This window comes from Acomys russatus, chromosome 25 (genome assembly GCF_903995435.1).
Source record: "Acomys russatus chromosome 25, mAcoRus1.1, whole genome shotgun sequence".
NCBI lineage: Eukaryota > Metazoa > Chordata > Mammalia > Rodentia > Muridae > Acomys > Acomys russatus.
The window spans coordinates 9,392,068-9,407,754 of record NC_067161.1 but is presented as its reverse complement, the minus strand read 5'-3'; the positions used below and the strand labels follow the sequence as shown (position 1 = coordinate 9,407,754).

General features: G+C 49.0%; 1 protein-coding gene across 1 annotated transcript; it reads right to left on the bottom strand.

Moving 5' to 3' along the window:
• Positions 1–5,859: 5,859 nt before the first annotated feature.
• Septin12 (septin 12) lies at positions 5,860–15,471 on the bottom strand. The gene is made up of 10 exons (XM_051167691.1): positions 15,431–15,471; positions 14,031–14,222; positions 12,010–12,135; positions 11,757–11,838; positions 10,217–10,354; positions 9,922–10,039; positions 9,738–9,833; positions 6,895–6,991; positions 6,155–6,206; positions 5,860–6,064 (listed from the first exon to the last, which is right to left on the bottom strand). The coding sequence occupies exons 2-10, from the start codon at positions 14,188–14,190 to the stop codon at positions 5,860–5,862; spliced, it is 1,074 nt and encodes a 357-aa protein (XP_051023648.1). The 5' UTR covers positions 14,191–14,222; positions 15,431–15,471.
• Positions 15,472–15,687: the final 216 nt, after the last annotated feature.

Below are 15,687 nucleotides of genomic sequence, written 5' to 3'. Positions count from 1 at the left end.
ATGAGATCTGGTACCTTCTTCTGGTACACATGCAGGGAAAACACTGTCTATATATATATATGATAAATAAATAAATCTTATAAAAAAATAAAAACTGTGTGGTGGCCGAGTGGTGCTGGTGCAGGCCTTTAATCTCAGCATTCTAAAGGCAGAGGAAGGCAGATCTCTGGATCTACAGAGCCAGTTTTAAGACAGACAGCCAGGTCTACACAGAGTGACCCTGTCTAAAAACAAAAACAAAAAAAAATCCAAAAAAATTGCATACTGGCCAAGCTGAGAGCCTCACACTGGTGATTTGTGTCAGGTTTTCTGCAATTTCAAATCCACCCTGGGTTACATTGTGAGGTTATGTCTCAAAATCCAAAACAACACAAATAAAAGCTGCAGGCTGAGTCCCCCTTCTCCCATGTCCAGCTGAAACCTTAGTTTTGGCCCAGCGACTCCTGAGTTACTTTGCTGACAAACCTCCTCCAGTTGGTGAGAATTTGTCAGAGCAGCCATGGGTTATTAATCTGCATGGCATGGCTGTCCTTGGGCAGACAGGCTGTTTCCCACCCTTATTATGCCCTTTATTATAGTGGGTAATCTTGGGGGATACTCTTAAGGCAATGTCTTAATTAATTTTCAGTTGTCACAATAGGGACTTTAGTGACTTCCAGCAGGTGCCCAACGGGGATGGTGGTAACCGTCCTACAAAAGTACAGGAAAGCTCTCTCCTACCACCAGGACTGACGAGCAGCGCTGGTGCTGTGACCGTTATGTGTAGTACCCATTCCTAGAAATGCAATCGCTGAGCCAAAGGACGGATGCTTTTGACATACTGTGGGGCTTTGCCAAGTTTCCTGAAGCTTATCTGAAGCTTCAGAACCTACTGTTTCGTGAGCCATTGTCTCATCCTGTGTAGCAATATGCCATCTCTGAGATGGTGGTGAGCCATGGGGGTAGGAGTTCCCTCAGCCTGGAGTCAGCCAAGGGAATGGGTAGAGAGGCAGGTGTGTGAATGCACTAAGCAAACAGCTGGGGAAACAGCAGCCCTGCGTCCACTGTTTGCTGAGCACCAGCTGATACAGGAATGAAGCTGAGAGTGTCCGGCCTCCCACAGCTCCCAGGTCCAAGAGACTGTTGGCAAAACAGATCCCAGGCCACCCACAGAGCAAGGAGGGATCCTGGGAATGCACTTCAGCTGGCTGAGTGCTTGCCAAGCGTGCACAAAGCCTTGGGTTTGGTCACCAGGCTTTGTGGTGGGGATCTGGGTGTGGTGGCACATGTTTGTGATTCTAGCATGTGGGAGCGGAGTCAGGAAAATCATAAAGTTCAAGGTCAGCCCAGCATGGTGGCACATGCCTTTAAGCCCAGCACTTGGGAGGCAGAGGCAGGTGGATTGTTGTGAGTTCGAGGCCAGCCTGGTCTACAAAGTGAGTCCAGGATGGCCAAGGCTACACAGAGAAACCCTGTCTCGAAAAACCAAAAAAACAAAACAAAAGAAAACCAAAAAACACAACGTTTGAGGTCATCTTTGGCTACACAGCAAGTTTGAGGTAGCCTGGACTACATGAGACCCTGTCTCAACTTTTTTCTTCTAAAGTTAAGGAGAATTTCCTATCAGGGTTTCTGTTGTGATGATACCCCATGGCCAAAAGCAATTTGAGGAGCAAAGGAAAGGGTTTATTTGGCTTACCTATCCTGAATCACAGTCCACTGAGGCAAGTCAAGGCAGAAACTCAAATAGGACGGGAGCCTGGAGGCAGGAGCTGATGCAGAGGTCATGGAGGGGTGCTGCTTTCTGGCTTGCTCTCTTTGGCTTGCTCAGCCTCTTCTTTATAGCACCCAGGACCATGAACACAGGAATGACTCCACTGTAGACTCCATTTTCTTACCCAATATATTTTATTACAACTTTTTAACCGAGCGTACGTCACCTATAACCCGACTAACCAAAACACTAGGAAAGAGGATTAAGGAATAACAAAAACCGTAAGGATATCAGTTCCGAGGAATGATTCTCCTGGTGTAATCAGCAGGATTTCTTCTGCTGGAACCTGGAGTAATCAGAACCCGGAACCTCAGCAGGAGCCAGAGCCCCGAAGCCTTCCCTCGAGCTGTTCTCTCTAGGAGCGTCTCGAAGTGCAGCGATGAACAGCCAAAACTATCCAAATCTCCAAAAGCCCCACCTCCAGTTCTGGGCTCATTTATATATCGCCTCCTGAGTCTGTTCAACAGGATCGTTTCAGCTGGCAGCAATCAAGCTCCTGCATAAAGTGGTTGCTCTTCTAGTGGATTAACCTCACCTGTTCTCTCACAAGACCATTCCGATCCCACACTTGGGATCATAAAAAACAGGTTTATCTCTCCTTCACCCCACCCACAATGGGCTGTGCCCTCCTCAAACAATTACCAACTAAGAAAATGCCTTAAAGGGTGACAGGTGTGGTGGCAAAGGCAAGCGGATCGCTGTAGTTCGAGGCCAGCCTGGTCTACAAAGCTAGTACAGGACAGCCAAGGCTACACTGAGAAACCCTGTCTCGAAAAACCAAAACAAAAAACAAAAAAAGGAGGGGGCGCTGGAGAGATGGCTCAGTGGTTAAGAGCGCCGCCTGCTCTTCCAGAGGTCCTGAGTTCAATTCCCAGCAACCACATGGTGGCTCACAACCATCTATAATGTAATCTGATACCCTCTTCTGCAGATAAAGCACTCATATGCAATAAATAAATCTTAAAAAAAAAAAAAAAAAAAAAAAAAGAAAGAAAATGCCTTAAGCCAAGCATGGTGTTGCATTGCCTTTAATCCCAGCACTCAGGAGGCAGAGGCAGGCAGATCGCTGTGAGTTCGAGGGCCAGCCTGGTCTACAAATCGAGTCCAGACAGCCACCAGGACTACACAGAGAAACCCTGTCTCAAAACATTTTTTTTAATTTTAAAAAATTAAAAAGAAAATGCCCTCCAAACCTGCCCGCCTACAGCCCAATCTTACAGAGGCATTTTCTAAGTTGATGTTTTCTTCAAGTGGACGTAAAACTGGTCAGCACAGAGGGCTTCATGTAAGCTATTACTTCTTTTATTTTGAGACAAGGTTTCTCTGGGTAGCCTGGCTATCATAGAACTCCCTCTGTAGACCAGACTGCCGCTGAACTCACAGAGATCCACCTGCCTCTGCCTCTTGAGTGCTGGGACCAAAGGTGTGAGCCTGGGGTGGAAGGTATTACTTTTTAAAAGATTTGTTTTTATTTTTTGGATATGGATGTTTTGCTTGCATGTATGTGTGTGCACATATGTACAGGGCTTTCAGAAGCCAGAAGTGGGAGTCAGATCCTCTGAAACTGGAGTTACACACAGTTGTTAGCCACTATGTGGGTGCTGGGAATCAAACCTGGGTCTTCTGTTGGGGGTTGGTCTGATGCTATGTATTCTAATGCTAATTACTGCCCACCCCCCCCCCCCCGCCAGATCTGGTTATGGGCCAGATGAGCACAACCCCATGCTCATATCTGTCCTTGTTGTGTAGACTTTGCTCTACCTTGATTTATTTAGGGTTTTTTTTTTTTTTCAAGACAGGGTTTCTCTATGTAGTCTTGGCTGTCCTGGACTCACTTTGTAGATCAGGCTGGCCTCGAACTCACAGAGATCTGCCTGCCTCTGCCTCCTGAGTTCTGGGATTAAAGGCATGCATCACCATTCCTGGTACTGCTCTACCTAATTTAAAGTTGATTGGCTAATAAAAATAATGCTGGCCTGGCGGGCTTGGGGTTGGGAGACCACGAGGCAGGGGGAGGACGTGGAGGAGCAGAAGGAGATGGAGAAAGAGGACGTGGCCTGATGGAGCAGATCCAGCTCAGAGAGGACCACTTATTGGCAAGAGATCTGGGTTGTGTAGCGGAGAGATAGCTAAATAGCTTAGAGGGTTGATACTGCCCAGTTTCGGTGATTTAAGCTTGTAAATTAAATCATGGTCTTTCTGTGTCAATTATTTTGGAAATTGCTTTATTAGTATTTTATATTCCTTTACAATAATAACAAGTGCTCTTATCAGCTGAACCACCATCTCTCCAACTTGGGAGGTATAGCTTTTGTAGCTGGGATAACACTACTGCTCAGCATGGCCACTGAGCGTCCTCTGACTCCTTGGTGTCCAATGTCATGCCCCACCATGTGGGGTCTGTGTATCTCAGCGTGTTTCTTTGTCTGTGTCTCTATCTTGCTTTTGGCTTTTTATGTGCCTGGGTCTACATGTGTGTGTGTGTGTGTGTGTGTGTGTGTGTGCACGTGTGCACGCACATACACATGGAGGTCAGATGTTGATGTCAGGTGTTTAAGACAGGGTCTCTCACTGATTGGGCTAGAATGGCTGCCAGCGAGCTCTGGGGAGGAAGCTTGGTCTTTGCACCGCTCCCCCAGTGCTGGGGTAGCAGATGCTTTTAAGTGGATGTGGGCAATCCAAACTCAAATCCACCTGACCTCCTGAGGCCTCTCCCCAGCCCAGCCCACCTATTTCTGAGAGTTCCAGAGAGTTCTGTGAGAGTGTCACTCATAGGCTCTGCCACAGGCCCTCAGCCCCAACACCGCATCCTGCTGTGTTGCTCTGTTTTCATCCCACTTCTCCTGGCTGTGGCAGGCATGCTCTAGGACCCACACAGTGCTCAGCTTTGACACTGTATCCCTACTGTGTGGGTTTAGAGACTGAGGCAAAGGAAGAACAAGTGTCCTGTCTCCTGGGGAATTCCCCACTACCCAGAGTGGGGCATCACACTGGGGGCTCGTATCCAGGGAACGGCAATACTTTTTCATAGCTTACCCCTGGGCCAGGAGTGAGAGGTCATGACAGCAGGAAAAGCTTAACTGGTACCTGGCTCCGGGATGAGGGTTTGGGGAGAAAGGAGGTGCAGGATGGAGGGGGCCACTCTTCTTCATACCTTGTGTCTCTGTCTCATACTGTTAAAAGAGAAGCAGGTGTGGTAGCATAGGCTTGAAATCTCAGCAACAGGGACACTAAGGCAGGAGGGCCAGTTATTAAAATATATTTGATGCTGCGCATAGTGGCCTTTAATCCTAGCACTCAGGAGGCAGAAGCAGGTGGATCTCTGTTTCAGGCCATCCTGATCTACAAAGCAAGTTCCAGAACAAAAATGTAAGTATGTATGTATGCATATGTGTGTATGTGTTCAAATTAAATCAATAAATTTAATTTCAATTAAAAATTAAATATAGCCAGGCATGGTGGCTCATGCCTTTAATCTCAGCCCATGGGAGGTAGAGGCAGGCAGATCTCTGTAAGCTCGAGGCCAGCCTGGTCTACAAAGTGAGTCCAGGATAGCCAGGACTACAAGAGAAATCCTGTCTCTCAAAAAAAAAAAAAAAATTAAATATATAAAAGTTTAAACATATATTTAAAATATATGTAGGAGGGCATATGTCTCATCCTCTTAGTAGCAATATATAAATATATATAAACACTGAGCTACATCCTCAGCCCAAGAACACACACACACAAACACACACACACACACGAACACTGCAGTGCAACGCAGGATGACCTCAAATTGGCTATGTAGTTGAGGAACACCTTGAATTTCTTATCCTTCCGTTTCTTCCTCCTGAGTGCACTCTCCCCCTGGCCCTATGTGGTGATGGAGATCAATCCCAGGGTTTGGGGCACATTAGGTGAAGCACTCTGCCAACTGAGCTACCTCCGCACACCCAGAAATCATATTCTTATGTCAGACTGGCTCAGAGGACTCATTTACAAACCCTTTAGTTGTCAAAGCTTTTTGTACAAAGCAGCGCCTGCTTCCCGTAGATGCTCTAGAGTATGTGTTGGGGGGCTGGCTGCTGAGGCGTGGAGGAGCCTCATAGGCCTGGGAGCACTCAGCACTCATCAGCCTTGGAGTCTTTGTTAGCTCGCTTTCGGGCCTTTCCTGGTCCAGGGGATGCCAGCTGCCCTGGGGAGGCTGGAACCAGGTTCACCCAACCTGGCCCCCGGGGCAGCAGGTGGCTCTCGTTGAGCCGCAGGACCCGGTAGTTCTCATAGTGGACGTTGTGGGTGATGTCCTTCAGGTCCTGGAGATGGGAACTGGACCACAGGGGACAAGTCAGGCGGGGCCTCAATAGTCCCAGGCCCCCCTTTTCCAGCCGCCCCATCACAGGGCGCCCCACACCTCACCGGATGAGCAGGTCTCTCAGGAGGAGAAACTCACAGTGCGCCACGTTCTCCACTGTAAGACATGGGGCCCAGCACAGCTCTGCACTCTTGGGGAGCACAGAGTGGACAATGCTGCAGCTTACACGCGCCTCCTGAGACCTGCCATTGCCGTGCCCCTCACATCTTTTCCCACCTCCTCCTCGGTTCATTTATCCATTTGCTCATTCATGCTTTTTTTTTTTTTAAATGCCTGTGTCCTGGTTCCTACCAATAGTTCTTAGACAAGTGAATCCATTCTTCATGACGTATAATACCATGAGCGTTGCACCAAAGACAAAATTCATGATTCTTTTTCTTTTTTTTTGAGGCAGGGTCTCATGTATCCCAGGCTGGTATCAAACTTGCTAAGTAGCCAAGGACGACCCTGGAATTCTGATTCTCCAGCCTCTCTCTCCTATGCTAGGACTATGAATGTGCCACTGTGCTTGGCTCCATATGTTTTTTTTTTTTTTTCTGCTCCATATGTTTTAAATAATTATAATAAATGAGGGAGCACCTGAGAGGTAGAGGTAGGAAAAAAAATCCTATTTGCAGGCACATAGTGGGGCTACATTAAAATTTGGCAGGTCCATGGTTGCCTTCCAGGTTTGGGCTGTGGCAGGGCGGGGGGTGGGGGGGGAATGCAAAGAATGCTATGGATGTGGGTGTGCCCTGATTTCCACCCTCTACCCCTTGCTTGCCGGCCAAGTTCCCAAACTCACCTTCAATGATGCCCCATTTGGTCTTCCGGCCCAGGACACATCTCCCATTCACTAGGTGCTCTCTGTCAGCCCCAACCACAGCAAAAGGGATCTGCTCCTAAGAGAGAGGAGAGGAGAAACTAAGGCAGAAGATGGGCACATAAAACTAGAAAGTCCCAGGGCTGGAGAGATGGCTCAATTCCCAGCACGTACATGGCAGGTCACATCTGTCTGTAACTACAGTTCCAGGGGATCCAACTCTCACAAATGCAGGCAAAATACCAATGTACATAAATAAAAATAAACAAATTATTAAAAAAAAATTTAAAAACTGGGGTTGAAGAAATGGCCCAGTGGTTAAGAGCACATGTAGTTTCTGCAAAGAGGATCCAAGTTCCATTCCCAGCACCCACATCAGGCAGCTCACAACTGCCTGCAACTCCAGCTTCCGGGAGTGGATCTCTCTCACCTTGTTGGGCACATACACAGACACACATACATACAAATAAATAATACAGCTGGATATGGTGGTGCACGCCTTTAATCTCAGCACTGGGGAGGCAGAGGCAGGCAGATCGCTGTGAGTTTAAGGCCAGCCTGGTCTACAAAGAGAGTCCAGGACAGCCAAGGCTAACATGGAGAGACCCTGTCTCAGAAAAACCAAAACCAAACCAAACCAAACCAAACCAGCCCAAAAACCAACCAAAAAAAAATAATAATAATAATAAAAAAAATAAATAAAGATTCAAAAATATTAGTGGGGCAAGGTAGTGCACACCTGTAATCCTAGCACTTGGGAGGCAGAGGCAGCTGGATCTCTGTGAGGTTGAGACCAGCCTGGTCTACAAAGCTAAGTCCAGGACAGCCAGGGCTACACAGAGAAACCCTGTCTCAACAACAACAACAAGATTGAAAAATATTATTTTAAATGATGTATATGTGTGCTCCTATGGGTACCTGTGTAAGTGCATGTGAGGGTACCGGATCCCCTGAGCTGAGCTGCAGTTAATAATAAGCTGCTGCACTTGAGGGCTGGGAACAGCGCCCAACCTTTGAGCTGTTTCTCTGGCGTGTGCCCTCTTCTTCCACCAGGTGGCTCCCAGGAACTGAATTTAAGTTGCTCTGCTTGAAGCAAGCACCACTTAGTGTTGAGTCTTCCTGCCAGCCCCTATTCTTTGAATTTTAAAAATTTGTTTTCTGCGGGGTGTGGTGGCTCAATGCCTTTTATCTCAGCAGAGCTCTGAGTTCGAGGCCAGCCTGGTGGACAGAGCAAGTTCCAGGGTTGCCATGGCTACACAGAGAAACCCTGTCTCAAAACAAAACAAAACAAAGCATGTTTTCTGAGAGAGAATCTCATGTAGCCCAGGCTGGCCTTGAACTCACTATCTCCTAAGTTCTGGGGTTACAGGTGTGCACCGCCATGTCATTCATCAACTTAAAAAATATTTCATTTGTTATTGTTTAGAATGCTGGAGATGAAAATCACGGCTTCCTGCACACTAGGCCAGCGCTCTGCCTCAGAGCTGCTTCCCAGGACCTGGGGTCTATTGTCTCTGTGGTGATGGGGACAAAGCTCAGGGCTTCCACACGCTTGACAGACATGCAGTTTTATTGGCACACAGGGAAGCCCATTTGTTTTCCCTCCTCTGCGGCTGCTCTTGGACCACAACTGCAGGGTTGGGTAATTGCACCAGAGACTGTCTGGCCCACAGAACCTAAAATATTTACTGTCTGCCCATCCACACAGAAGTTTGCCAGGTCCTATACTTGTTTACTCATTGTGGCTAAAAGAAATGCAAACTTGTCAGCTCCCAGGCCCTTGATTGTTTTTTGTTTTGCTTCGAGAAAAGGGATCACTAATGTAACCCAAGCTGGCCTTCTATTCACAATCCAATCCTCCTGCCTCAGCCTCCTCAGTGCTGGGATTATAGACCTATGCCACCAAACCAAGAACTAAGAGATCGTGTGTGTGTGTGTGTGTGTGTGTGTGTGTGTGTGTGTGTGTGTGTGTGTGTAGACATGGCTTCTCTGTGTAGCCTTGCTCTGTAGACCAGGCTGGCCTCAAACTCAAAGACCCACTTGTCTCTGCTTCCTGAGTGCTGGGATTAAAAGGTATGTACCACCACTGCTTGGCACGTTTATATATATTTTTTTAAAGATTTATTTATTGCATATGAGTGCTTTATCTGCAGAAGAGGGTGTTAGATCACATTATAGATGATTGTGAGCCACCATGTGGTTGCTGGGATTGAACTCAGGACCTCTGGAAGAGCAGGTGGCGCTCTTAACCACTGAGCCATCTCTCCAGCTCTCCCACGTTTATATTTTTTGCTTGTTTGTTTGTGTGTGAGTCTGTGTGTGTGGACATTTTAGAGGTGTATTCCACCGTTTCTGGCTTCCCTTATGCATTTTATTTTATTTTATTATTTTTTTTTAAATATTTTATTTAATTTTAATTTATGTCCATTCGTGTGGGAGTGTCAGATCTTGGAGTTACAGACAGTTGTGAGCTGCCATGTGGGTGCTGGGAATTGAACCCGGGTCCTTTTTTGAAAGAGCAGGCAGTGCTCTTAACCACTGAGCCATCTCTCCAGCCTCCCCCTTATGCATTTTAAATTTTGGTTGTCTTTTATATAAAAATGGAAGCTCTAGGTAGGGCCATGCTGCCAAACATTTTTTTTTCCCATTCTATGGTTTGTCTGATAAGAGCCATTTGTTGCCCATCTTGAGTTTGTGGACAGAAGAGGAACCTTTAAATATATACACACATTTCCTGGATCAATTTTCAGATGGAAAGGATGAGTGGAAAGAGGATCAAACGCCATTAGTGTCACTGACCTTCTGCACTTTCTACAGCGTCTTACCCGGATCTTACTGTTGAGGATTCTGTCATTGATGTCCTCATCAAAACATTTCTGTGGATACACATCGATGCAATGAGTTTTCAGGTTCTGCTGGATCTGGGGAGCCAAACATAAGGGACCTCAGGCCACCATCCATTCCGCTCTCTGCACACTGACCCAGCTTTGCCTTGGGCACCCAGATCACCCTGCTCCTGAAGGCGTCTCGTTCTTCAATGGTCAGGCTGTCGGCCCGGGCGATCACCGGCACCACATTCACAGTTCGGCACAGCCGCCGCAGGAACTCAATGTCCAGGGGCCGTAGGCTGCCCGGGACAGGACAGTGACAGCGGGGGTGGGGTGGGGGGGGGGCGGGGGGGGGGCGGGGGCGGTGGATGGATGGGTGAAGGAAGAATGGCCGCCCGAAGCTGCCATCAAGGGTCCTTCTCGCTGTCCCTGCCCCATATTCAAGTGGCCCTCCCACAGCCAGTGGGTCACCTCACCAGTGGCCAGTGGGTGGCACAAAGTACACACAGCAGTGCACGCGGGTGTCGGGGATGTGGCGCTGTCGGGTGATCAGAAGCTCCTCCTGCAGATACTGCTCGTACTGTTGGTTGATGTAGCTCAGGATTGGGTCCCAGCTTGGGGCAAAGATGTCCTCTCAGTGGTGCCACCCCCCCAAGATTCACCACCTCCTCCTGGCCTTTGGGTGGTCTGTCAACATTGTCAGAGACACACAGAGACCTCTGCCTCTCTTCGCATGAGGTCTGAGCATTCCTGTTCATAAGGCGGCAGTTTGTTAATAGCACTTATTGGCTGGGCCTGGTGCAATAGGCCTGTCGGTCCAGCTACTCAAGAAACGGGGCCAGGGGGATTATAAATTCAGAGCCAGCCTGAGTAAATTAGGGAAACCAAGCCTCAGAACAAAAAGTAAAAACTGCCGCTGGGGATATCATTCAATGTTTGCTAACATGTACCACTTCCTCAGCTTATTCTCCATCAGTAGCACATATACACACTAACATATCACACATGTCACATGTAAATAAAATTTGCTTGGTCATTAAATGATAGTTGGTTACCAGGTCCAAGACACTACTGGTTCTCACCTGGTAGCTGTAAGAGTCTGTGTGTGTGTGTGTGTGTGTGTGTGTGTGTGTGTGTGTGTGTGTGTGTGTACATGTGTGTGGAGGTCAGAGGTCAGTCTTGGCTGTCTTCCTTAGTTGCTCTCCAAGAGGTCTCTATGTAGCTCTGCCTGACTTGGAACTCTGTGTAGACACCAGGCTATCTCTGAGCTCAGAGAGGCCTACCTGCCTTCCCTCCAGATCGAGTGATGGGATTAAAGGCAGGTGCCACCTGGGCATGGGGGTGCATGTTTAATCCTATCACTCAGGAGGCAGAGGCAGGTGGATCTCTGTGGGTTTGGGGCTGGCCTGGTCTACATGATGAGACTGACTAGCCAGCAAAGCCCTAAAATGCTCCTGTCTGTCTCCCAGCAGGGGGATTTCAGGAGTGCACCCCTGTGCCTAGCTTCTTTTTTGTCTGGGGATCAAGCTCAATTCCCAGGCTTTCCAGATAAACACTTCACTGACAGAACCATCTCTCCAGTTGCCCTAGAATCTCTTGACTCCTCTGCTGTGGTCTTCCTATGCCGGGCTCCTGTCAGCACAACGCTCCAACAGATACTCATCGCTTGACACTCACTGTGCAAGCATTCTACCGCTGAGCTGTAACACCAAGCTACATGCTCAGCCTTTTTCTTTTGGGATAAGAGTCATCGTATGTGGCCCAGGCTGTCCTTGAACTCATGATCCGTCTGCTTGGGCTGCCTGAGTGCAGGGATTATAGAAGTATGGATTTCTGGGGCTTTCATTGAGCACCAGATGTGCGCTCCCCCCACCCCCACTCCGTTTTGGAGAGTGAGGAGAGTATACTCATTGTAAAGATAAGAAAACGTTCACAGGTGATACACACAGACAGGCCATTCCAGGGTGGGTTTTCACAGGCCTAGCAGGGACAGGGGCTACCCACCCCAGGACCCACCACTTGTCATTGTTGATCTGGTCTCCAAAGCCAGGAGTATCTGTCACTGTCAGCTTCAGCTTCAACCCTTTCTCCTCGATGACTGTAGAGGAGGAGAAATGGAAGACATGGCCCTGGCTGGGCCCATGGGGGAGGGGGAAGGGGAGAGATGGAAGACATGGCCCTGGCTGGGCCCATGGGGGAGGGGGAAGGGGAGAGATGGAAGACATGGCCCTGGCTGGGCCCATGGGGGAGGGCGGACAGGGTCACTTACCATGGGTCACAGAGTGTACCTCCAGTGTTTGTGGCATGGGTGCCTCCACTTTGGGTAGACTTGATTGCCACACTTTGGACTTGAAAAGTGTGTTCACCATGGTGGATTTGCCCAGTCCACTCTGCCCTGAAGATGCAGAACACAGTAGCTTGTATGTTTGCTAGAATTTTCTTTTTTGGTTTTTCAAGACAGGGTTTCTCTGTGTAGCCCTGGCTGTCCTGGACTCACTTCATAGACCAGGCTTGCCTTGAATTTAGAGACCCACCTGCCTCTGCCTCCCGAGTGCTAGGATTAAAGGTGTGTGCCACCACTGCCTGGCTAGGATATATATTTCAAACTACTTGTGTTTTACTACATGGTGGGTTCCAGGACAGCCAGAGCTACATAGTGAGACCGTGTCTCAAAAACAAACAAACAAAAAAACCCCAACCAAAAATCTGCCTTGGTTATGGTATCTCTTCACAGCACTAGAACAGGAAATAAGGCGATATGTGAGGGGACGTGCATGTATGCATTTATGCATGTGGCAGCCAAATTCAACTTTGTGTGTCATTCCTCAGGAGCTGTCCATCTTTTTTTTTTTTTTTTTTTTTTTTTTTGAGACCCGCTCTTACTGGCACCTGGGGCTCATGGACCGACTTCTCCACTCTCTACCTCCCTGTAGCTGGGAATGCAAGCAGGGGCCACAGCACCTGCCTTTCTAGGTTCTGCAAGCTTGGCCTCAGGTCTTCATCGCTTCTGTGGGAGAAGCTTTACTGGGTCATTTCTCCATCTCCCTGACTCCTGGCTTTTAGTGCTGAGATGGAATCCGCTGTGTACAGATGTTAGTATGTGCAGCGCCACAGATCTATAGTCTCTGCTTCTGTTTTTCCCTCTAAAGATGTGCTTATTTTGCCAGATGTGGCGGCGCATGCCTTTAATCCCAGCACTCGGGAGGCAGAGGCAGGTAGATCGCTGTGAGTTTGAGGCCAGACTGGTCTACAAAGTGAGAGTCCAGGTCAGCCAAGGCTACACAGAGAAACCCTGTCTTGAAAAACCAAAAAAAGATGTACTTATTTTTATTTTACATATATGAATGTTTTGCCTGTATGTATGTTTCTGTACTACATGTGTGCACCCCCAGAGGCCAAAAGAGGACATTAAATCCCCTAGAACTGGAATGACAGTTGTGAGCTGCCATGTGGTTGCTGGGAACTGAACCCAGGTCCTCTAAAGAGCAGCTAGTGCTCTTAACCCCTTAGCCATCTCTCCAGCCCCTCAGCTTTTTGTTTGTTTTGTTTTTTGTTTTTTGAGACACAGTTTCTCTGTGTAACAGCTCTGGCTGTCCTGGACTCTCTTTGTAGACCTGGCTGGCCTCGAACTCAAAGCAATCCACTTGTCTCAGCCTCCCGAGTGCTGAGATTAAAGGGGTGCACCATTTTTTTTCCCTTTCCTTTTGAAACAGGGTGTCATGTAGGCCAGGATGGCTTCAAACTGGCCAGGTCCCTCAGGAAGACTTGAATTCTTCCGCCTCCACCGCCCAGTGCTAGGGTTACAGGCATGTCCATGGCCAGTCTCTGCAGGGCTAGTAACCAAACCCAGGGCTACGTGCACGCTGGGCATTCTGCCAACTGAGCTACACCCCCTCCCCAGCTTACTCTCAGTTCCCTCCCTCTCTCACTGAAAACTGTGTGTGTGTGTGTGCGCGCACACACATACAGGGAGATAAGGGGACACCTTTTGGGAATTGGTCCTTCCCTCGTCTCTGTGGGTCCTGAGCTATTTACTGCATCAGTATCAGCATCAGTGTGAGGCTGTGCATGGTCGCTGCCTCTGGAAGGCCCCTTCAGCACGGTTGCCTTGGCTGGGGTAACCCCGTTGTGGACCATTTGTATCTAAAGACTCGGTGTCTCTCACATATTAACGTCAACTCTCTGTGAGCTGTTAGGTCAGACTCCCTCCAGATGGAGTCCAGAACAGGCAAGGGGCCATGCCGCGGAGTCATTTCCCTCCTCCCCTCCATGGCTCTGCCCCTAACTCACCTACTACCATGATGTTGAACTCGAACCCAGTCTTCATGGCCTTGATCCTCAGCTGGTCCAGCACAGCCTCAATGCCCACAGAACCAAACACCTCACAGGGTGGGCTCCTGGGGCTGGAGGGCCTCGAAGAGTATGGAGAAGGCGATCGCCTCTCATCCATGGAGCCAAGGGTGGGTACAGTGATGCCTTTTGCTGGGTGGATATTTGGAGAGAAGTGTTGCGTCGTTAGGGCTGGGGCCCTCGGGGGTTATTCTGAGTAAATCCTTTTAAGAAAAGGTCTTAGAACCTGGCTGTGGTGGTGCAAGGCTGTAATCCCAGTACTTGGGAGGCAGAGGCAGGTGGGTCGCTGTGAGAGGCCAAGCTAGTCTACAGAGTGAGTCCAGGATGGCCAGGGCTACACAGAGAAACCCTGTCTCAAAAAACAAAAAACAAAACAAAACAACAACAACAAATCTTAGGCCAGGCCATGGTGACGCATGCCTTTAATTTTAGCACGCAGGAGGCAGAAGCAGGCAGATCTCTGAGTTTGAGTCCGGGCTGGTCTACAGAGTTCCAGGACAGCCAGGGCTACAGAGAAAACTTGTCTCAAACAAAACAAACAAACAAAAAGGTCTTATGTAGCCCAGGCTAACCCCTATCCACTCTGTAGCTGAAGATGACCTTGAACTCCTAACCCATCTCCAAAGCGCAAGGATTACAGACATGGACCGCCACACCCAGGTTTATGTTACAGGGATTGAACCCAGGGCTGCACAGATTGGACAAACGCTCTACCGACTGCCCCTAGAGCCCCTCAGTTTTATGTAGTTTAGGCCAATCTGGAGCTCCCTCTGAAGCTCGGGCCTTGAGTTTGTGGTGATCCTCTTGCCTCAGTTTCCTAAGTGGTGAGATTATAGGTGTTTACACCATACCTGGCTGGAAGCTCTCACTTCCGAGCCCTGACTAAGTGTGTTGGTCCTGGCTATGCTCCAGAGCCCAGGCAGTGAAGACTGATTCCCCATCCCAAGACAACCCTGGTCTCAGAAGTCCGCCCTTCTCCTAGCCTTATGACAGGCAGGGGACTCCTGTTAATGACCTTCCCACTCAGACCCTAGTGTTTCTGGCTGGACTGGAATCCTCAAAGGGCCACAGTTGGGGGATGGGGTGGGGTGGCTGTTCATGTCCCAAAAGGGAACTTGGGGAAGGGGCCCTCAGGTAGATCCTTCACTTTTCCCAGGGCACAAAGAGCAGAGTTTGAAGGGGTGAAGAGATACAGATCTTGAATGAAGAAAGCAGACACTTACACACACACACACACACACACACACACACACACACACACACACACACACGGGTTGGGGGCAGAGAACAGTGGGCAGCAGCAGAGGACACAGAGAAAGAGAAAGTGGCTCCTGTAGCACCTGGTAATTGAGTCCCTTGGGGGAGCTGGGAGCAGCAAGCAGGCCCTGGGGTGCGCTGAGGGGAGGGGAGGGGGAAGGCTGGCAGTTAGCCACAGAATCTCAGCCTTCTTCCTTCTTCCTGTGACCTACCCCCTCCCCCTCAGGCAGGAGGGGCTTAGGTCAGGGACCTGTTCCTTCTCCCTAGGCCCTTAAACCCTGACACCAGGCAGTGACCCTGATTAACCGCACAGGACTCTCAGCTAGAGAGGGGAGCCCGG

What these genes read in the sequence shown, in the direction of transcription:
- Septin12 (XM_051167691.1), bottom strand. Translation starts at nt 14,190, where the DNA reads ATGGATGAGAGGCGATCGCCTTCTCCATACTCTTCGAGGCCCTCCAGC. An exon ending in GTTCAACATCATGGTAGTAG is followed by an intron (nt 12,136 to 14,030) that starts GTGAGTTAGGGG and finishes CTGCATCTTCAG; the next exon opens with GGCAGAGTGGACTGGGCAAA. An exon ending in TCCTCAACAGTAAGATCCGG is followed by an intron (nt 6,992 to 9,737) that starts GTAAGACGCTGT and finishes CCTCTCTCTTAG; the next exon opens with GAGCAGATCCCTTTTGCTGT.